This window comes from Myxocyprinus asiaticus, chromosome 19 (assembly GCF_019703515.2).
Source record: "Myxocyprinus asiaticus isolate MX2 ecotype Aquarium Trade chromosome 19, UBuf_Myxa_2, whole genome shotgun sequence".
Lineage (NCBI taxonomy): Eukaryota > Metazoa > Chordata > Actinopteri > Cypriniformes > Catostomidae > Myxocyprinus > Myxocyprinus asiaticus.
This window is the reverse complement of record NC_059362.1, coordinates 27,770,871-27,794,540: the sequence shown is the minus strand read 5'-3', so window position 1 is coordinate 27,794,540 and position 23,670 is coordinate 27,770,871. Positions and strand designations below refer to the sequence as shown.

The 23,670-nt window shown below is 38.4% G+C and overlaps 1 protein-coding gene across 3 annotated transcripts in view; it reads left to right on the top strand.

Moving 5' to 3' along the window:
• Positions 1–23,338, top strand: part of LOC127410045 (synapse differentiation-inducing gene protein 1-like) — a 54,588-nt gene extending 31,250 nt beyond the window's left edge. For all 3 annotated transcript variants that reach the window (XM_051645055.1, XM_051645053.1, XM_051645054.1), the window contains 2 exons: positions 11,439–11,576; positions 19,796–23,338. In XM_051645055.1, coding sequence (XP_051501015.1) covers positions 11,439–11,576; positions 19,796–19,954 — 297 coding nt within the window. In that variant the 3' untranslated portion in view covers positions 19,955–23,338. The remainder of the gene's footprint in view (positions 1–11,438; positions 11,577–19,795) is intronic.
• Positions 23,339–23,670: the final 332 nt, after the last annotated feature.

Genomic DNA, 23,670 nt, shown 5'->3' with positions numbered 1-23,670 from the left:
CCACGGCCAACGAGCTGACGGCCATGCCTGCCATGGCCAACGAGCCGATGCCCACGCCTGCCATGGCCAACGAGCCGATGGCCACGCCTGCCACGGGCAACGAGCCTATGCCCACACCTGCCACGGCCTATGAGTCAATGCCCACGCCTGCCACGGCCAATGAGCTGGAAGCTTCATCCGTCCCAGAGCCTGGGTTGCCAGCCTCGTACGTCCCAAAACCTGCATTGCCAACCTTGTCCATCCCAGAGCCTGCACCGCCAACTTCGGCCTCCTGGAGGAGGAGGAGGAGAAAGGCTTCTGTTTCCAAGTTTCAGCCTATGTTTCCAAGTCTCTGGCCATGTTCATGTTCACAGAGGTCGTCTCCGAGTCTCAGCCTATGTTCACAACCACAGAGGTCGTTTCCAAGTCTCCGCCCATGTTCACGACCACAGAGGTTGTCTCTGAGTCTCCGCCTATGTTCATGACCACAGAGGTTGTTTCCAAGTCTCTACCCATGTTCAAGACCACAGAGGTCGTCTCCAAGTCTCAGCCTATGTTCACGACCACAGAAGTCGTTTCCAAGTCTCTGCCCATGTTCACGACCACAGAGGTCATCTCCGAGTCTCCGCCCATGTCCACGACCATAGAGGTCGTTCCTGAGTCTCTGCCCATATGCATGACCATGGAGGTCATTCCCGAGTCTCTGTCCATGCCCACAACCACAGAGGTCATTTCCGAGTCTCAGTTCCCGCTTTCCCTAGTGGATTATATATTAGCTACACTGAACATCCATTATCCCTCGCTATATTCCATTGCCACGGGTACTCCTCTCCCAGCTTGCTCTATGCCTTCCACGACTCCTCCCTCTGTGCCTTCCACGCCCCCTATCTCCAAGGTAACTCCTCTCCATTCTATTCCCCTAAATACTTTTTTTGGGGGGCTCATCCTCTCCAGGTTTTGGTGGTCGATTCCCTGCCTCAGTCAGCGGTAGCGACCACGGTTAGCGAGCCAGTGCCCATGCCTGCCACAGTTAGCGAGCCAGTGCCTGTAGCCTCGACCGTCCCAGAGCCAGTGCCTGTAGCCTCGACCATCCCAGTGCCTGTAGCCTCAACCGTCCCTGTTTCTATGCTCACTGCTGGCCGGAAGAGAAGGAAAAGGACTCCTCCTCCCCAGTCTCTGCCCATGCTCTCGACCACGGAGGTTGATCCCCAGTCTTTGCCTGTACTCTATTCCACGGCTCTCAGCCCCGAGCCTTCCACAGACTCTTCCCTCAAGCCTCCCATGGCTCCACATTCCCTGGTCCATCTCTTACAGATTCGCCTTCTACGGCTTTGCCCCTCGAGCCTCTCACAGCTCCGCCTTCCAAGGCTTCACCTCCCTTGGCTCCACCCTCAGTCTCTTCCATGGCTCCACCCGCTTCCCCAGCGGTTCCGCCTCCTGACCTAGTCCTAGCCCTATGGCCGCCTCCCAGGCCTCCTGATCCATTCCCAGCCCTGAAGCCGCCCCCTAGGCCTCCTGATCATCCTCCTTCGATCTTTCATCTTCTGCGGCACCCTACCCTCATCTGTTTTTGGGTGCCAGGAGTCACCTTTTAAAGGGGGGGGGGGGGGGTAATGTCACAGTCTGTCTCCATCATCTTCTTAAAGGACTCTTATTTTGAAGTTTTCTCCCAGACTTCATTTCCCATAGTGCACTGCCCTCATCACTTCCATCTGTTTCTTATTATCCTCACCTGTATTCCATTCCCTCATTAGTTCCTTTTGTATAAATATCCTCTAGTTTTACCCACTCCTTTGTCAGTCCTTGAAGTGTTACGTTGTGCTTAGTTTTTGATGTTAAGATTTAGTGTTTGTTCCAGCATTTGTTCCACTCCAGCTTGTTTTAAAGGATTTAAAGATTCCACTCATAATTTAATAATAATAATTTTCTTTATTTATCACACATTATACATTTGCACATATACAGTGAATTTTTTTTTTTCACATATCCCAGCTAGGCTGGGGTCAGAGTGCAGGGTCAGCCATGATGCAGCACCCCTGGAGCAGATAGGGTCAAGGGCCTTGCTCAAGGGCCCAACAGTGGCATCTTGGCAGTGCCAGGGCAGTGGTGGCTCAGTGGTTAAGGCTCTGGGTTACTGATCAGAAGGTTGGGGGTTCAAGCCCTAGCACCACCAAGATGCCACTGTTGGGCCCTTGAGCAAGGCCCTTGACCCTAACTGCTCCAGGGGTGCTGTAACATGGCTGACCCTGCACTCTGACCCCAGCTTAGCTGGGATATGTGAAAAAAAGAATTTCACTGTATATGTGCAAAATGTATAATGTGTGATAAATAAAGAAAATACACTCCTGTGTCTCCTCTCTTCCTCTTCCACTCCAGACACCAATGTTACAGCCCATGAGTTTGGACTGGTCTGGACCATCAAGACTTATCAACAAATTATGGACAAAGTTTTCCTCCCATCTAATATACTGTATGTTCTGTTCGAATGATGTTTGATATTAGGAAATAAACTGGCCTCGTTTGCCTTCAGATATTCCTAAAGAGATTACTTAAATTATTAGGAGCCTGATAAAACGAAAACAATGGAGTAAGAAACAAACATTTTCACTTGCACAAATACAGCTCAGTAATGTGTTATTTTAATGGTAAAAGTCAGAATATTATAGTCTTGCTGAATTTATTTTTGAAAAATATTTTTAAAATTATTTTGCTGAAAATCATTTATGAAAAATAGTATCCTAAACACATTTAGAAACTTTAACTACAATGGCCACAGTTGTAAAAATATAAATAAATTGATTTCACCAAATAGATTAGCATATTTATTATAAAACTGCAACATTTGTGTCAAAATTCCACTGTTACTGCTGTAAAACTGTGATCAGTTTTAGTAAAGGTGATGTGTATTTGAAAAAACTTTATTTTGGTGCATGTCAAAATAATCCAGCAGAGCAGATCCCTTGCGTTAGAGACCTGCACTGCCATGGGACCTGGTACAACAGAGTGCAGCATGGGACAAGTTTTTGACTGCTGAGTGCTGGTGTGGGCGGGAAGACACTGATGTGTGCACAGGGAGCGGGAGAAAGAAATGACTCACGGGATTCTCACAAAATATAAATATCTAAAAATAAAATAAAAGTTAATAAAATGTATTTTATGTTTTTAAGGTACAGAATGTTATTCGTGTCATTCGTCTGTTGTGCAAGAGCAACAAAGGATTTACAGGTGCACGGTTGGTGGCTATGTCATACAAATTCTTCCTCGTGCTCCATGCAGCGGAAGTACCACTCTTTTTTGGGTGGGAGCAGGACAAAATGTGAAAGTTGCGGGTAGGAGCGGGACAAAATATAATATGTTTTTGCAGGAGCGGGACAGAATCTCATGGGAGCTGGCCTGAAAAATCCATCTCGTGCAGACCTCTACCTTGCGCTATGGTTCCCGTGCGAGTCAAGCCACACTGAGCATATTCATGAAAACCAGGCAGACACACTGCACAAATGCATGTTTCAGATGAGAAGCATATGTAGCACGTATAAAGCGCTGAATATAATTAATTTTGTTTTGGCAGGGTTTTTCAATGCAGGAAATACCCTGATAATAATAAAATGCATTATTTACCCATATATGTTTTTGTGAATCAACAGGGTGTGCAAAAACAACATCACTCAGAATCGTTATTGTGGGACCCAATCAAGTTATTATAATAATAAAGTGAATTATTATCATTATTTTGAGGATTAGATTTGTTTTACACAATAGTCATATATTTCTATTGTATTTACTACTTCACCTGTAAATACATATTTGACATTTTACAATGTTCTTCATTACAAACCTTTTTAGAAAATGTAGCGGCAAAATGACATGCACATTAAAATTGCAATATTCATGATATTCCTTAATTTTTATCGCTAGCAAAATCATCCAATTATACTGTGTGAATATTCAATATATTGCCCAGCCCTAAATCTCTACACAGTGATAAACAGCAACTTTCACCTACAAATTAAGTAAAGAATAATTGATGATGGACCGTTGAATTATTGAAAAATAATGCACATCCAGAGGTGGTAATGCGGCCACAACGCGCAGTGGAGTGTGGGGTGTGGATGAGAGCAAAAGAGGGAGTGCAAGGGTGCTTTTTGACAGAAATTGAAATTAATTTAGGATATTTTAGACATTGTTTGTCATTCTTATTTGATTTAATTAACCAATGTGTTTGTTTTAGAGTATATTGTTATTTTGCTGTTGTAGCCTATAAATGATTTGGCGAAGTGATACGGAACCGTTGTGCGAACAAGACCTGGAACTACTTCATAGCCTAGTGTTTACTGAAAAATAATTGCACACTCAATAGAACGTCCATCAACCAATCAGAATCAAGCATTCAACAGCCCCGTGGTATAAAGCATTTGAATAAATCAAGACTTTCATGAATATTTTTGAGTGATGATGCAAACGAAGAGTTTTGAGTCAGTTCAGTCAAAAGGGCAGTTACCAACTCTAAACTTACTAACTCAACCTTTTTGCCACTGAAGTTTAAATCAGAGACATTGATTTAATATCTCTGCAGTAAACGCTCTCAGGCAAAAATCTTGAAACTAGTGTGATGAAATTGCAATATTCACAATTCAGCAGAATTTAATATCGCAAAATCATTGCAAATATGTTGTGAATATTCAATGTATTACCCAGCCTTATAGTGCAAATGGAAATGTATCAAACTGCACTAGTTGCATTATGCTGTATGAAAGGGCATCCCAAAACCATTCCAGGATTCATTTCAATTTGTCATGAAACAATTATACTAATTTCCTCCCATTGCATTGCGATGAAAACATGTCAGCCAGAGTAACTGAAAGATATTTGATTAAGCTGCTAATTACAAATGAATATGGAATCAATTTTCTCAGCAAAGGGGGGCACTCAGCCAGAGCCCTCATATATGACACGTACATAATAAGGATGAAAGTGTAGACATCAGTCACCTAGAAAATGAAGTTCTATTAGCTAAGAGATGGATCATAAGAGAAGAAGAAGAAAAAATAAGGACATGCTAGGCTTTCTCATGCTGGGGTAGGCATTTTGGTAACATAAATTACACGCTTCCTTTCCTGTGCCTCCTGCCACCCTGAAAAGATAAAACCATCCATTAATCTGTCATTACCTGTCAGGAGGCTGGAAGGCAGTGAAAGCATCTGGCATCACCCCCCCCCCCCCCCCCCCACCACCACCTTAGAGGTAGCGGCGAGGGTAGTGGTGGGATTATCAGGCCAGGCTATGGGATTCTGGCTCCGGGGCTTAACCATTGACACTGCTGGCAGATTACACACACACATCTTATATCAGTAATAACATTATGCAGAAATGTCATGCTTTTCAGCTGAATGGGAAGATAATGAGATTGTTTTGGGCTTATCTGTCTTTATTTATTTTTTATAATTTGTGGATAGTTGAAATGCTTTAGATATCTGAAACCATGAAGGATAATGTTTGTAAATTCCTGGTGTATGAAATGCTTCTGCTAAGTGGGTCTCTTTAGGCAAAGAATGCCATACAATTCATATATTTTCAAGGGATGGGCAGCTATGAGTGTAACTCACTCTTATCAAAATACTGCTATGCTGTGCTACCTTTCCGTTGGTGAAATATTATAGAAAGTCACACAGTTTTTCAGTTTAAAGCACCTAAACCACTAGTATATCACACAGTAGACTTGCTAACACATTCCCACTGAAATATTTATATCCTCTTATATAACATCAGGTGTTTGGATATAAGCAAATACAGAGTGTAGGAGTGACAATTTGTTACATGGACTGAAATTTGCCAGCATTTCTTTAGCATTAATACAGATATAGTTTTCTAAAATCTTGACACCCAAACTGAACAGTATTTTGGCTTTGGCCAAAAGATGTACTGGACCATGTCACATACAACATGACAATATCTGTGTGCAAAAGCCACTTCACCCCTCCTTACAGAGAAATCCAATCTAACATCCCATGTTATTTTATAGAGAGGTAGGCCTATTATTTTCACAGATAAAACCCTGGTGACAGAGCTATCCTTCACAGTGATGATTGCAGCTTATTGCTGTGAATCAATCCAGAAATATTCTCATAACAGCTCTCTTCTCTGCACACTCTCCACCTGGCCGTGTTATTTTTAGTTACTCAAGAGTATCACTGGAATCAAAGCAAAGAACTGAACAAATTATGCAAAATTTACACATTGTTGTGATCTGGAAACACTGCAATGGTTGAAGATCAGGCATAGATTATTAGACCTACAGTATGTGACAAGCTGGCAGGCTTATATTACAAAGGATGTCCAAATGACACTAGACATTTTCTCAGTTCTTATTTAAAATTTCTTCCATTTTTAAAATTATTTTTATCATCTGGTCTCAAGGTGATTTTTAGTGGATGTATGAAGTCAGTTCCCCTTAAGTTCATTCAGGCGTTTGTGGAATTGGGGGCGTGGTTGGGCATTCGTCCGGAGAGGGAGAAAGCGGTAAGGGTACATACCTGAGCATTATGATGTCGGACACCTGTTTCTGATTGCAGTAAGCCCTGGGGAGAATGATAAAAGGAGAGACCATGTCAGAGACGAGCAGAGAGAGATGCATAGCAGTGTGACGCGGTTGTGTTTATTAGGAGCTGAAAAGCCACTAGTCGTATTACAGTGGTGCCAAAACCCGGGATTGGACGAAGACAATGCTGCCGTGGAGTCCTCGCTGCTGGCTCAGGATTGCGACAAAGATATTTGATCTGGTGGTACTGGAGCGGTTCGTCAGCAGGCTACCGAAAGGGACGGCTGAGTGGTCCAGTAGTCCTCCCCCTCTCCTTCCCCTAGACCTGTTCCTGTTCCCCCGGAGGAGGGGAAAACCATCCGGCACCGGGTTGGCCGAAAGGGGAGCATTTCCTCTCCAGAAATGGGGGGGGGGAGAGTAAGGCACAGGCCGGGGAGCCTGAGTTGGGCGATGGGGGTATGTGGCGAGCAGTGCGTGGCCGAGCGATGATGGTGCAGAGTGAGGTCGGGCACCAGGGGTGAATTACTGCTCGCAGTTGTTGCCGACTGCGGTGTTGACGGGCGAGGGATAAAGCCGTAGCCAGAGCCACACAGAGAGAGAGAGAGACGCACACAGCTGGGTAGAAGTGTGAATTCCACATTGGGCTGAAAAGTCAACAGTGAGAGGGACACATGGAGCTGTATGTGTGCGAAGATGTTGGTGATGCTGAAAAGCAGTGTTTGTGAATGTTATTGTGTGTGTCACACTGAAAAGTGTTGTCAATAAATGTGATGTGTGGATTGTTTACCCGGCTCCCGCTTCCTCCTATCCAAGAGAGCTAAGAACCTTTCACAGTGTTCTAACAGAGATTAACCATGAGTGTAATTCATTGCATGAACTATGGACATTTGACATCCAAAAAGTGTCCAAACACTTAAGTGTCTTCATTTCAAATAATATCTTTTGTTTTATAATTTGAAACCTAACAATCTTCTTCAAGTGCAATTTTTTATTATTTATTTTTTTGCCTAAATATGTATTTGTGCTATATTTATTTAAAATAAATTCCAATTGGTTTGACATTTTGTTATTTACATTGGCAATCGAAATTATTCAACCCCCCCAAGACAGTAAGTATTTACAAAGGTAAGCTTTTCTGATGACCCAGACTTTTTTAACTTTACATCTATATCAGTTGAGTGACACATTCAAAGTCATAGTGTGAATATATAACCTAATATATAACTTTCTAAATAGCAGGATTTTTAAAAAATACAGCCATGTCATAATTATTCAACCCCTATTGCATGTAGCTGTTTCTTAAATATGTAAGGCTACACAAGTAATTGTTTTAAAACAAAATTAAGTCATCAATCTGCAATGGCACTTATTTAAGTTTTAAAATTTAAGTTTAGCGTTGTAAGCAAAAATGTATTTCTATGCAAAAAAAGCAATTACAAATAAGCTAATAGAGGAGATTATTTCATTACACAAGAAAAGTCATGGCTAAAAGTACATTTCCAAGGCACTTCAGTTTCCAATAGACAAAGTTGGCATCACCATTCATACATTTTTTTAAATATGGTATGACAGCAACCTTCTTGGGGTGTGGAAGAAAGCAAAACTTCACCAAGGGAAATGTTGACTTGAATATTCAAGAAGTAATAGGAAAGAAATAGGAAAGATCTGTGGAGTCCTGGAAGAAGGTTTTATAGACGTATGACACTAAACTGAAAATGAGTTTTAGACTCATGGGTCAGCAGTACGTCTGGAGTCAGATGACAAGGTGATGACAAGAACGACACCATCCCCACAGTCAAGCATGGAGGTGGGTCAGTCCTGTTATGGGGGTGTTTTGCGGCTGTAGGAAACGGCTATGCTGACAATGTGACTGACACCATGGATTCTTTCAGGCCATTTTGGCATGAAAAATGTGATGCATTCAGTGTGTAAATTGAAGCTCGGTGATCACTGGACTTTCCAGCAAGACAGTAAAACCAAGGATACATCCAAGTTGTCCAAAATCTGGTTCAGTGATAGGTCGTGGAATGTCCTTAAATGGCACTTTCAGTCCATCATTAAAATCCCATTGCAAACCTTTGTTGGGATTTCAAGGAAGCGGTGGCAGCACAGAAACCAAAGAATGTAAATGAGCTGGAAGCTTTTGCTCATGAGAAATGTGTAAAAATTCTAATAGAGAGGTGTCCGAAGCCTGTTATTAAGGATAAAGGATGCTCCACAAATGATTGACTTTGGGGGTTGAATATTTTTGACATGACATTTGTGGAGAGAATTAGTTATCTTTTTATTTTAAAAACTCTTTGTTCTCAAAATTACTTACTTTGACTGTTTACTGAGGTTTTAGTTGATGTATTTTAATTCACATCACCAGAATGTATTGCTGGTCAGGGGGGTTGAATAATTTTGATTGCAACTGTAATGCAAAGACAGTCATACATTAAATGGCCAAATACTTATTGGGGCACTGAAAGTTACTTTTATTTTGAATTCCAATTTAGGAAATACACATAGTATTTGTGTATTGTACATTAGGACTGGGTAAAAATATAGATTCTCCGATGCACCGTGATCATCGTTTGAACAATCTCAATATCGATTCTTTTTATTTTCTCCCCATTTTCGTATGCCCAATTCCCAATACTTGGTAGGTCCTTGTGGTGGAGCGGTTTCTCACCTCAATCCAGGTGGCAGAGGACAAGTTTCAGTTGCTTCCGCTTCTGAGACAGTCAATCCGCGCATCTTATCATGTGGCTCGCTGTGCATGACACAGCGGAGACTCACAGCATGTGGAGGCTCATGCTACTCTCTGCGATCCATGCATAACTTACCACACGCCCCATTGAGAGCGAGAACCACTAATCACGACCACGAGGAGGTTACCCCATGTGACTCTACCCTCCCTAGCAACCGGGCCAATTTGGTTGCTTAGGAGACCTGGCTGGAGTCACTCAGCACACCCTGGATTCGAACTCGGGATTCCAGGGGTGGTGGTCAGCGTCAGTGCTCGCTGAGCTACAAAGCCCTCCGAAAAATGTCTCTTTGAATATCCTTTCCGTTCTTTAAAATCAGTCGTTGATAAAAAAAAAAAATAAAAATAAAAAAAGCATTTAATTCTAATCACACATAGCACGAATGCAGTAAAGAAGCCATTTAACTCTACTCTCGTTAATATGCGCTCAACCAAACAAAACACTTCTGTGAGACGCCTGCTGCTATTCTTAAAAAGGCAGTACTGGTTTGGCACTTGTTCTTCAAATCAAAGTAAATACTTGTAAATAGTACAAATTATGCATGTAAACAATAACCTTGTAACAATATACAACTGTGGCCAAAAATATTGGCACCCTTGGTAAATATGAGCAAAGAAGGCTGTGAAAAAAAATGTGCATTGTTTATCCTTTTGATCTTTCATTCAAAAATCTATTCTCTAATGGATAACACACAATAGCAAACACAACTCAAGTTTTATCAAAAAACAAATATTTTTGTCAAATATATGTGTGGCACAATTATTGGCACCTTTTTATTCAATACTTTGTGCAACCTCCCTTTACCAAGATAACAGCTCTGGGTCTTCTCCTATAATGCCTAATAAGGTTGGAGAACACGTGGCAAGGGATCTGAGACCATTCCTCCATACAGAATCTCTCCAGATCCTTCAAATTCCAAGGTCCACACTGGTGACTCACCTCTTCAGTTCACCCCACAGGTTTTCTATGGGGTTCAGGTCAGGGGACTGGGATGGCCATGGCAGAACCTTGATTTTGTGGTCAGTGAACCATTTTTGTGTTGATTTTGTTGTGTGTTTTGGATCATTGTCCTGCTGAAATATCCAACCAGGGCCCATTTTAAGCTTTCTGGCAGAGGCAGCCAGGTTTTGATTTTTTTATGATAGAGTCCATCATACCATGTATCCGAACAAGATGTTCAGGACCTCTGGCATAAAAACAGCCCCACAACCTTAAAGATCCACCACCTTATTTAACCGTGGGCATGAGTTACTTTTCCATATGGCTACCCATCTCTGGTGTTTGCTGCCAAAAAGCTCTATTTTAGTTTTATCTGACCATAGAACCTGGTCCAGTAGTGTCAAGCTGAAGACGCTTGAGTTTGCTGTTGGATGAGAGCAGAGGCTTTTTTTCTTGAAACCCTCAAACAACTTGTTGTGATGTAGGTGACATCTGATTGTAGTTTTGGAGATTTTCTGACCCCAAGACCCAACTAATTTCTGTAATTCTCCAGCTGTGATCCTTGGAGAGTTTTTGGCCAATTGAACCATCCTTCTCACCATGCATGGAGACAATATAGACACACGTCTTCTTCCAGGCCAATTCTTAAGATCTCCAGTTGATTGGAACTTCTTAATTGTTGCCCTGATGGTGGAAATGGGTATTTTCAATGTTTTAGCTATTTTCTTATAGCCACTTCCCATTTTGTGAAACTCAACAACCTTTTGCTGCACATCATAAATTTATTCTTTGGTCTTACCCATTGTGATGGATGACTAAGGGAATTTGGAACAGGAAGTTATAGCTGAACAGTTTCATTTTCCTAGTCACCCAGGTGTATCAAAATCTGTAAAATATGAATGGGAAAATACTTCAGATATATTTTACTCACAAGAATTTCTAGGGGTGCCAATAATTGTGGCAAATGTGTTTTAAGGAAAAATATTTATTTAATTATGAGATAAGAATTCGTTAGAAGGTCCCCTGTATAATAAACATCTTTCATATGTAAGCAAAATGGACATTATAACTGAAATATAACCATATAAATCGGAACCTAATCAGAATCAAATCGAAATGGGAAATCTGTATCAATACCACGGCCTGTTGTACATTAATCCAGTCTATACATTCCTCAACAAGGATCAGATGACAAAATTCAAAGTGATTTTAATTAATGTTCTCTCTCCCTGTAGACAGATTGCTCCAGCGACAGTGAGAGTGAGGACAACTTCATTGTCATCCCTCCTCGTGATCACCTGGGCCTTGCTATCTTCTCCATGCTCTGCTGCTTCTGGCCTCTGGGCATTGCCGCTTTCTACTTTTCTCAGGGGGTAAGTGCAGAGAGCAAACCATAGCCTAATGATGATTAAGTCTGCAAAACATTTCACTCCCTATGACATGTGAGTCAGAAGAGACACATCTATAAACAGCCAGCCAAGATGAATTCTTACACACGTTTTCACAAGAAAGAAAGACGCCTTCGGTCTCCTGAGAGAGGAGAGTTTGTGATCTTTATCAGCTCAGAATAGGTGCCTCATTATAATACCCATTATACGAGCAAACAGATTTGCTTTTGTAACTGCACAGATATCATGCACCCCTCTAATATAAATTGTGTAAACATATTTAAATGATTGCACTGTTCAGATGGGAGTGACAAGTGTGATGCTGCTGGTGCTGCATGTTTTGAGCTTCATTTGCACTTGCAGTAGGGTTGTCACGATACCAAAAATCCCGTGATCGATACTAATACAAGTTAAATTTTGCCATTCTTGATACCTATTTCGATAGCACAACAAAAACGAATATGCTATTGAACACAAACCTTTATTTAAAAAGTCAAATGATACAATAAATAGGTAGTCTTCAAGTATTTCCCATTGCTTCAAAGTTTTTCAATTGCTTATTGAAATAACAGTAAGTAATAAAAAAACTAAGAAATAAGTGAGTGCTTTTCACATTTGTTTATTAATTGTGTTGACTAATATTAGCAGCGTAATAGACAGTGGTAGGTCTATTAGGCTGTATTTACTGTGCATTGAAAGGACTAATGCACAGATGCTATAATTCTAATCTTTTGACAGGAATTAATTTTTTGTCCCGCTTGTTTACATTTACTCAAGACAAACCGATTATGTTTACATTGATGTCTTGCCAAGACAGGCATTTTGACCAAGAAGTGCATTATACCACTCATTAGGGCTGAGCTGCTAGAAGCATATATCGATATATTGTGATACTTTTTCAATGTTGTATTTGTTGGAGCTATTTAAGTTTGAATGTAATTAAATGTATTTATTTGTTTAGTTAAATTAATTGTTGGGTTGATTATGAATTGTGAAAAGTTGAATTGTTGAATTGAATATTTATAGATTTTGTATGTTTTTGATTTTTAATTTATGGATTGATGACTTTTATTTTGGTATCACCCCTGTATATGAGAAGGAAGCTGGGAAAAGACGTGAACTTGGAGAGCATACAGCTTTTCGACCATGCAGCCTTTGTTTGGAGATCATTACTGGATTTATGTGCATTGTAAAATCCCTCAACCTTCTGCTACAGAAGGGTGGCTTAATTTTGGACTGAATTTTGGACCAAGAAAGCTCCTACAATGTTGATACTTTAGAGCCTTGTATCAATATTTGTACTCATCAATTTGTGTGTTCGTAGCATGTTCAAAAGTTAAAAAGATTAAGAAATGGGTCATTTATACAGGCATAAAATCTGATATGCCGTTTCTCAGTGTGGTCTGTGATGCCCAAGAGCGAAACTAAACCACTCTTTCTTTCACTGATTCTTGCATTTGGAGCAGTTTCTGTCACGATCCAATTATAATATTGTGATGTATGATGGTGTATTGCATCATGACATATATTGCAATATATATTGAAAGGTGGTTGGCAATACCCAGCCCTACCACTCATGCACTAAGCCACACTCACAGATCATGTGTTCAAATTCTTTAAAAGGATTGACTTGGTTTGCCACAATGACTTGGCAAATTTTAGACATTTTCTTAATCGACAATCGTTATTAATGAATGAAAATCGATTAACAATTAATAAACTGTAAGTAATGAACAGCTTGAAAAAATACAAGATGCATATTTTTCTTCAATTAAACCTTTATTATACAAAGTTTGATTTTTGACAGACCAACATGAAAGTCAACCAAGTATGTGCATGTAGACAACTGTTTAAAGGGGTCAAAACTTCCTCTCCTGTCCAAAAAGAGCATTTATTGTTTCTACTCTGCAAAAATGACTAGATTGTAATTTGAGTAGCCCCGCCTCCACAACATATGTAATCATTGTGGTGAACTGATAGAGCAGCTGAGGTACTTTAACACTGAAGGTGGTACTATTGTTACTGTAGTTTGCTTTTAACCAACAAAAAGATTAAGATGTCAAGTTAGGTCCCTAAACTTGTGTTCCTGGTTGTCGAAAAACTGCATCTCTGCATAGCCTTCTGAAGGATTCCAACATAAGAAATTAATGGCTTATTTAAATGAACTTCCTAAACGGTTCAATGTGGGATTATGTTTTGTTTGGCACATTTCTCTTAGGATTCTTTTGAGAACTATTATGATTCAGAATTTGCAAAGAAACTTATATTGAAAGATGGAGCAGTGCCATCTATATTGGACACAACATTAATGCCTGTGAGTAACAAATGTAATACTACTGTTTCTGTCAGTGTTTGTTTGATTTGTAAGGAATTGTATAATCAGCCATTTTTAATCGTAAAATAAACCATGATCAGGATTCTGATACGGAGAGGATCGTGCCTATTACAAGGTTACTTACCAAATAAATACATAATTGCATACATACCTCTACACTGGTGATGGTGAGATTTCAGGTGAATGTGCCTCATGCTCTACCGGCTAGAACTGACATGATTATCTGTGTGGATGACGTGGGGAGACTGGCGGATCAACACTGCTTGTTGTCATATTCTACTTTAACACACTATCACGGTTTATGCAGTAAATGTAATGTACATCTATAAAGAAATGCTCCATGATTACACTGACCCTATCTTCATTTTTACAAGCTTTTTTTACAAAGTAGTTTTTTATTCTGTGTTGCTGACAGGACGTGACATGTAGCGCACAAGCACCAGTGCGCCCCCTAGCAGTGGATAACTATATAGACTATTTTACCTATATGCTGGCATGATACTGAACCCATTTGTCCTGCTGAATTGATCAAATTATTAACAACGAATAATCGATCATTGATTATTCACTAACATTCCTACTTGGTACCAATGTAAAGATACTTTTGACCTCCATAACTTGCAGAACAGAATACTGTTCTTCTTTTTTCCACCTTAGAATGAGCCTTTTTTTTTATTATCAACTATCTTTTAGTCCGTGAAAGAGTGAATTATCTTGTCAGGAGCCAAGTTAATTCTCCCAGAGTAATTATGATGATGGTGGTGTTGTTCAGGGAAAGTGGATGATTTCACTGTTGTCTAGAATGCAACTGCAGTGTGTGTGAGGAGGATGGAAATAAGAAAATCTGATAAAATTTTGAATGTTTTTGCCCTGTCTCCTGGCTGGCTATATTCCTCAGAGAACATCCTGAATAGATGCTCTTACCTTCCCCTCGGCATAGGGTTGAATGTTCATGAGGAGTGTCGCCCACCCTTTGCCTCTAACTCCTCCCTCTCAAATCCATCTCTGTCTCACTCCTGCTGTTCTTGGAAAGAGAGAGAAAATAACTTCATGTAACTAATGAAGCACTCTGATCCTGCTTACACCTTGTATTAAAGGTACAGTTCACTAACAATGAAAACTCATAATTTACTCACCATCATGGATTTCCAAACCTGTATACATTTTTGGAACACCAAATGAGATTTTGCAAAATGTCTGAGCTGCTCTTTTCATTGCAATGAAAGTGGATGGGTACCAGGGGCTAACAAGCTCCAAAAAAGGACAAAAAGCACCATATAAGCTTTATCAAAGTATTCCCAATGACTCATGCACTATATTACAAGATTTCTGAATTAATATTATATCTTTGTGTGAGGAACAGACAGAAATGTAATTTGTTTCTTTAATTCTTTAATTCTTTCTTTCAAAAATCTTGTTTGACAGCCATTGTCACCATTCAATGTGACTTTATAGAAAAAAATGCAGCTTGGGCATTCTGCTATAGACATTTACTTTTGTGTTCCACATAAGACAGAAAGTTATCAAAAAAACCAGGGTGAGTAAATGATGACAGCTTTTTTATTTTTGGGTGAACCATTTCTTTAGCACCTCTGTCTAGGGTGATCTGATAACCAAAGAGCTTAGCACTAAATGCAGGCATAAACGGTGCCCAAGACATATTGTAACTGCTGATTAGCCCTAATTTGTCCCGGACAACATAAAAGGACTCCCTACTCACCTGTCGATTATCGATTGCACTAAAACAAGGTTTAAAACCTAAAAGACCCTTTTAAACAGTCTTTCAATCAGAATTTTTTTTTTTTTTTTTGAAAAACCCATACATAGTCATGCACAAGACTTCACAGAACATCTTCAGTATGCCTGATATCAACATGAAGTCACACAACATTAAACTTTTTTGTGCTTTATTAATATGCAGCAATACACTGATGTAATGGGTTATGTACAGTATGCACACTAAATTAGAGACCCTCCCCTTGAAATCCAATTACACAGGATGTAACACACATTACTACAACATGTAAATAGCAATCTGTCCTGATAATACCAGGTGTAAACAGGGCCTTTGACTTGTATAGGACTTTGATGACATTAATACAATATGAGTATTGGATTTACAAAGGCCATACAAATATTGTATTACACATACAATAGTTCCTAGTATGTTAGAATTTGTAAATATTTATGGCAGTGAATCTTTGAGCAAGACAGTGCCTCTTGTATTTTAAAGATAATAAAGAAAATTTGCTAAAACAAGTTAACATACCAACTCAGCTGGTGCACTGGTGTTTCCAAACAACCCATTATTGACTGTCACCAAGCGTAGTAGTAAAAATCAATAGTGTTTTCCTTGGACTAGAGGGTCAGATGCAGTGACAAAGTGAGCAAGACACCTCCCACAGCGGGAGCCATGTGTGACTGGTAAATCTTTCCACTTTCTGCAGAATATACTAAAATGGACACCAGACTCAAAAGAGTTACAACACACACAAATCAGCTTTTTACTGCATGTGTGCTTGTTTACACTTGAAAGACATCATGCTGTGGGGAAATAGAATATTGTACATAATAGTGGCAGCTTACTATTCACCCTGTTAGATTCGCTCAGCCCTTGAGCCATGTTCTCAGTAAATGAGCATCATACTATGACTTAATTATTCATTTGAACTGGGGAAATAGATTGATTAAACAATTAGATGGGCCTTCATAGGCACTGGTATTAAAGAAATTAAGGCAGTGTGATATTCCCTTTTTAGGTCTAATAGCTCTCAGCACAGCTTACTTTCAGCATGTGGTTTTATGGAAACTGCAAACATTAGATAAGGCATTTAATTGTTATTTCAAGTCACATGTCTTTTCTTTAAAACCCCCAGGTGGTAATAGTACAAGATTGAGTGTTTCTAAAGGGATAGTTCACGCAGAAATGAAAATTCTTTGATTCCAAACCTGTAGTCTTTCTTCCGTTGTTACACAAAAGGAGATATTAGGCAGAATGGTAGGGACCGACAGCCTCAGTCACCATTCACTTTCATTGTATAGAAAAAAGATACAATGAAAGTGAATAATGACTGAGTCTAACATTCAACCTTATATCCACCTTTTGTATTGCACAGAAGAAAGTAAGTCATAGGGGTTGGATAATGACAAAATGTTCATTTTTGGATTAACTATCCCTTTAAATCTACAAAGCAATCATACCACTAATATACCGAGGGAATTGCAACAGCTGCATCAAAAACTCTTAAAAACTCTTCTAGCTGTCATTTTTGGCTCATCCCTCCTGCCACTGTCCCTCATTACAAGAAAGAAAAAGAAACAATAAGGGAAGTTAGATGTTGACAAAAAGAAAGTCTGTATAACTCCAGCAGCTGTTTTCCCTCATGTCTGCTGCAACATTGATCATGACTGAAACATCAAGGGTGTTTCTTTTAAAGGTTTAAAAGGGGAAACCAGCAGGGACTGAGAGCATTTAATGACCAAAACAAAGGAAATGACAATTATAAAAAAATAAAAAGAAATGTTCCTAAAGGAACGGCTTAGATTTTTAAAACAACAACAAAAAAAAAAAAAAAAAAAAAAAAATATATATATATATATATATATATATATATATATATATATATACTGTTTAAGCAGTACAACCACTGTGTGAACTGAGACTGGTTACTAAAGTTGTAACTGACTTTTGCAGGCAAGTGTATATTCAGTAGTAGTGAAATCAGTCCAGTATCTTGTTCTTTTTCCAAACATTGTACTGATGCATTGGTAACTTTTTGCATGAAAGTTCTGTACAGTAACATTAGTAATGCATTAGGTAGGCTAATGTAAAATTTTAACTGCATTTTGGTTAATGTTAATTTAATGTTATAAAAATACATTTCGACATGTCCCTCCTTTTTATAAAAAAAAAAAAAAAAAAACAATTCTGGGTTACAGTTAGGCTCTTACAATGGAAGTAAATGGGGCTTTTTGTAAACGTTAAAATACTCACTGTTTCAAAAGTATAGCCATAAGACAAACAATATGCATATTAACATAATTTTAGAGTGATAAATCACATAATAACCTTTTTATAAAAAGTTATATCCACTTTAACAAAATCATTGCCATGTCGACGTTACTCTGTAAACCAGTGCTTGAACAACACACAGCAGCACATGCAACAGCATCAGTGGAGCGCATGTTTAAGCTTGTCTGGGCTTAGTTCAGTTACACTGCTCTTTAATAAATGACCCAGCAACTTTTAGGTGAGCACATTTTATCACGTCTCATTCAATCAGATGTATGTATGCAAATTGCTTTGCAGTCAATACTACAGACTTAAATACTTCACAGCTGTTACAGAAGTGATGTCAGGTCATATGCACAACCTTTTGTAACAAAAGATAAATGGATGACGAAAACCGAACCTTTAAAGAAAATACACATAAGTGTTCGCTTTTATTTTCCATTCTTCAAGTGTTAAACGGGTGTGTCTCATCTGTTCAGGGTCAGTTGTGCTCGTTAAAAGTGATAAAATGAAGTGTCATTAAACCTGCATACATGCATATATCCTGATTGTGTTTAGTTCTATAATCAGACGTGTGTCAGAGTTCTCAATCCCGAACATCATCAAATCAGTTTGTTTTCCGCTTACCAATGATTATCTGCACAAATTCACCATACAATATGTGCAGGACAAGGAAAGGCTCATTTTCTTCTCCTGCATGGTAGGATAATAGAGAAAAAGGAAGAACAGGCATTGCATTTTTTCATTATTTTATCTAAAAAGACAGTTCTACATTAGATTGCCATTGTTTTCTTAGGTGGGTTAATATTGTCAAAGATATACAGACTTTAGCAGATCTAAATGTTCTTCTTCTATTTTCATAAACAATAGCCCTACATTGTATGTTTTTATTTTCAAAGTAAAGTTAATCAAAACCTATTGGTTATTTGAGGATGTGAGGTCAATTTTGTTCTTCAGCCAGATCTTAAAAAGGAATTTATGGCCAGATCTAAAAAAATATAAATTAAATACCCTGACTGTTTTAATGTAAACAAACACCCACTACTGACATTGTTTTGTTATTCACGTTAACACGTTAGTAACAATAAAACTGTTAGGTAAGAAAAATATGGAAAAATTTTTGGCCTCCATTGAGTTTTCATCTGGATAATCTAGCCTCGAAAAAAGTAGTTAAAGAGACCTGCCATATAGTAACCCCCCAAATGTATTTATTTATTTATTTTTAAATAAACATATGTTGTGAACAAAAGCAGTCTCCGAGTATAATTTACCAATAAATAAATAAATAAATAAAATAAAAAATTTAATACTAACACAGAGAGTTTACAGCTCAAATATTACACAAGTATTAACAGAAGAATTAATGTAAGGGCTTTTATAATATTATTGGCTTCACATTTCTGCCTTTAAACCCTCCAAAAATTGGCCCCATTTACTTCCATTGTAAGAGCCTTACTGTAACTGCGATTTCTTTTTCTTTTTTTTTTTTTCTTTTTTTAAGAAAATGAGGGATGAGTCAAAATATTTTTTTTTTCTGGTAAACAACGTTATGCAACAAATGCTGTCGATTGAGCTTAACTTGTACTGAACCCGTAATATTCCTTTAAAATGTATCAGAAATTATCATTTAACCAATTAACCAATATTAATACTGTACATGCTTTAAAAGTATTGTTCAAATTTGTTAGTTCATGTTAACTATTGCATTAATTAATGTTAACATATAGAACATCATTGTGAAGTGTTTCTGATGCATTCGGTTCATTGGAAAATTGGGCAAATGAAATACATTTTCATTGGTCAGTGCATCCTTTCATCTTGCTACTTCCTTACAATCCCTCTCTTTCTTTGTTCCAGACCAGCAAAGCCGTGACTAAAGGAGACTTCCCACTGGCTAGCATTGCCTCAAGACGAGCCCTATTCCTGGCCGCTCTCTCCATCACCATTGGGACCGGGGTATACGTGGGCGTGGTGGTGGCCCTCATTGCATATCTGTCCAAGCCAGGCCAAATATAGCAGGGCCAGGAAGGGGACTACAGGACTCCATGATAATACACTACCGCCTGAACATCTTTTTCTAAATGTCGCTCTCATTCTCATCTCTCCCGCTGGACTGCCTGTCCACCCAAATTAGAGAAAGGGATGAAGCAGAAGACAATGAACCGGAAGAACTGTGGAATTTATCACCTCAGTGATTATATATAAATGTCACCACATGTCACACCACAGCAGTTGCCCCACTGGATAAAACATTAACTTAAGTTTAGCTTAAGTCTGAGAGCTGTTCGGGTGAAGAATACAAATTAGAGAGACAAATAAACAATCCAATTAACCAAACCCAAAGGGAAGCTATTCCAAAGGACACCCATAAGGATCAAAAGAGACTAAGTGCCCTTGGATTTATTTTTCCCTTTCCAACTGTGCTTCATTCCGAACCTTAAAGAGAAGCCAGTCTCTGTTCCTTTCTCATTATTTACTTAGTCTGTTAAACCCAGTCAATGTGTGTGGCTCAATTAAACCAGCGCTGCTGGATACACCAACAGCTGTGGTCTTTACGAAAGAGCTCTGTTAAAACGGATAGTATACAGCAGGTAACGGCTATGTTTCCTTATCTGTTTGGAACAAATGACACAGCTTTGTATGTTATAACAAGCAAAGGTGGAGTTCACTCTCAAGCCTAAGTGCTTATGGTCTCAGTATAGAACTACAAAAATAAGAATCAAAGACAATGTAGTCCAGCTGTGTGAACTGAAATTCATCTGTGAAATTCAGCTCCACTTTCACATAACCTATGCTGATCTTTGTGCGGTTTTCTTTTGTTTAGGGCTCTACGCTTTTTGTTGTAAATTCTAGTCTTTTGTTTTGTCCAAAGTCCAAATCTGTCTTTTCCCAACACAGGCTATGAGGTTTATGTCATGGTAGAAGAAAAGCCAATAAGTAAACACATGTGCTGAGAATTCTGAGCAGTAGAATGACATCAAGAACAAGAAGCATTTCTTTTATATCTGTAAGGATCTTTGTTTGAATTTACCAGTATTTGATGGTGTGATTTCACACCCAAATATCTGAACTAAAAATGAATGCAAAGGTACTGAATATGAAACAACCTTATACGAGACTTGTATAGCTATGTGTCCTCTTAGTCCCCAAATGCATTACCTAATGTCTCTTATGATATGAAGATTCTTTTTAGACTTGAACATGACTGAGATGAACTGGCAAAACTCGAAACAGATGTTGAGAAAATGTACTTTGCTCAAATTCTTAGATGGACGTTTGAACAAAAAGGCAGGTTTTGGGCCTCAGATTGAATTGATTAATAATGCATTGCTTGTCTGTGGGCTTGTGGGCAATGGTGCATGAGAATAAACTCACAGGGAATATAGTATTAGGAGTTGACTGGTCCATTGCAACACCAATGGAGCTTGACTTTGGTGTAGTCATCCACATAATAACTTCAAAACACACACACACACACACACACACACACACAAATAGGGCTCAGGTGGCTGGGTGGTTTAATATTTGGTGTCTGGTTTGAATCCCTGTGATACAAGCCTTTGGAAGTTGGTAGAAATTAAATTGTAACCTCCTAATTGCTTCAGCCCTCCCATTTGGATTTCTCACTTGCAGATGGCAGGATCTTGAATAGCCTGGTTCTACACAAGTAAAAAAGAAGGTGGTACAAAGAGTATATGACTGACATCATGATAATTACAGGATAGAGATGTCTTGCTTTAACATACCAAAATGCTTTTTGAATTCTGCTGGGACTAATTTACAGGGACTTAAAGTGTGTGGAGAATTGTTAATTGAGAACTGAGTGCAAAATGGTATGCAAACTGTTAGTGGATATAACTGATTGATTTAAAAAAAAAAAAAAAAAAAAAAACTTTTTTTATCTCAAATAAATTAAAAGCGAACAGAGAAAAATTGCTTAGTAAATTCTATAGCTTTTTGCCAGTTGTGGAGTAAATGGAAAGAATATGTTGGTGAGAATGTAACCACTGAATAACTGAGCTTTTATTAGACAGGAGTGAGAAGTAAGTGTACTATTGGTGATTCTGTCGCTTATGAATAATTCATAAGTTCTGTATGAACTAATTACCCATAATACTCTGTATATGACACCAAAAGGAGAGCCTTAACAATTATTACTGCAAAATGAAGAATAAAAAAACTATAATAAAATATGGCCATACCAGAACTTTTGACCAAATGCTTGTCCAAAATAATTATGCAGGTTTTTATGCAAACACCCCACCCTGACCCTATATTTGAATTTTTAAAGGTGATCTCACCAAATGCAATGGAACTGTTTAAAATATCCTCTAAATATGTATCTGAATGTACAACATGGTTTGCAAAAATGTCAATGTTCCAACAAATAGACTTACATGTATGTGGAGAGGGATGCATGAAACGAAACACTGAACGAAACACCTCCCTCCCCTTAGAGCTTGTGATTTACAGCACACATTAGACCCGCTGGTTTTGTTGTGGTTCTTAGCAAATGCATTTCCATTGCAACCACTGGAGCGTTTAAAGGCAACATGGGACACTTGCAGTCTTTCTGCCCAGGTCATGCATTAGTCATACCTGACATTTATGGTTCACAATTAGCTTCCCATAATGTGTTTTCTGAGGAAGTATCTAGTCTCTAGAGCAAAGCCAGAGCTAGCAAAACAGAAAATAATTTTTACGAATAAGACTCTACTTTTAATTCTTTTAAGCTATTGCAGCTAGACAAAGCATGATAAAATAATAAAATTAATATGTTGGTTACAAACTACAAATTGACTGTCATGAATTGGCTTTCAATGTCTCAACTGACCTCTTTTATCAGTAACATGATACCAATAATAGTATGAGACAGTTGTGAGATAAGCCGCTCGCTCCCAACTGAATCCATGTTTTTCCTCATGTGTTCGCGTCATTTAATTCTAAACGAACAGTGTCAGTGTCTGCCCTCCCTTGATTGTGTATCAGCCTGGCCCTTTTCTCCCCATTTTACGTTTCCATAGTGACTAGTCTTTCACAGAGATCCATTTTATGCTAGTGCGTGCAGTTAATATGACCTACACTGTATCAATAGTGAGAGTAAATGTGCATTTTACCTTTGATAGTTTTAATTATAATCAGTTCTATCTGCTTTTTTGTTTTGTATTGTCCCTTAATTTAGGGCTGTATGGTTGGTATCAATCAACAAATTGAAGAAATCAGCTTCAATTAAAACAAAATGAGAAAGTAAAAGTGTTTATACAAAATGTCAGTGTTTTCTTAGTATTGTGATACTTTGAGTTTTTCTCATTCATCAATTAGAATATGCTTGTAAGACATTGACAACAATGTAAATACTGCAAATTAAAGACAAGACACAGCAGTATGAAATAAAAGACATTTGAGATTAAAAAAATTACTTGTATTTATTAATGCATTGGTTTGGTATGTTTAATACCAAAAGTTAAATAGGTAAATAATGCAAGCAAATAGACAGAGGAGTCATATATTGGAGCATAACAGAGGAGAGGTGGAAGAATGTAGCTTCTTGGAAATACATTTTTATCTTATTTTCCATTTATCAACACCCACAAAATCCTTTAGAGGAAATATACTGAATAAGGAATGTTGATATGCTATATTGCAACAAAATCTGCAATATTAGCTTGATATACTATATGTATTAGTTACTTATGTTAAGTAGTAAAAAACTAAAAGTGATTGTTTATATG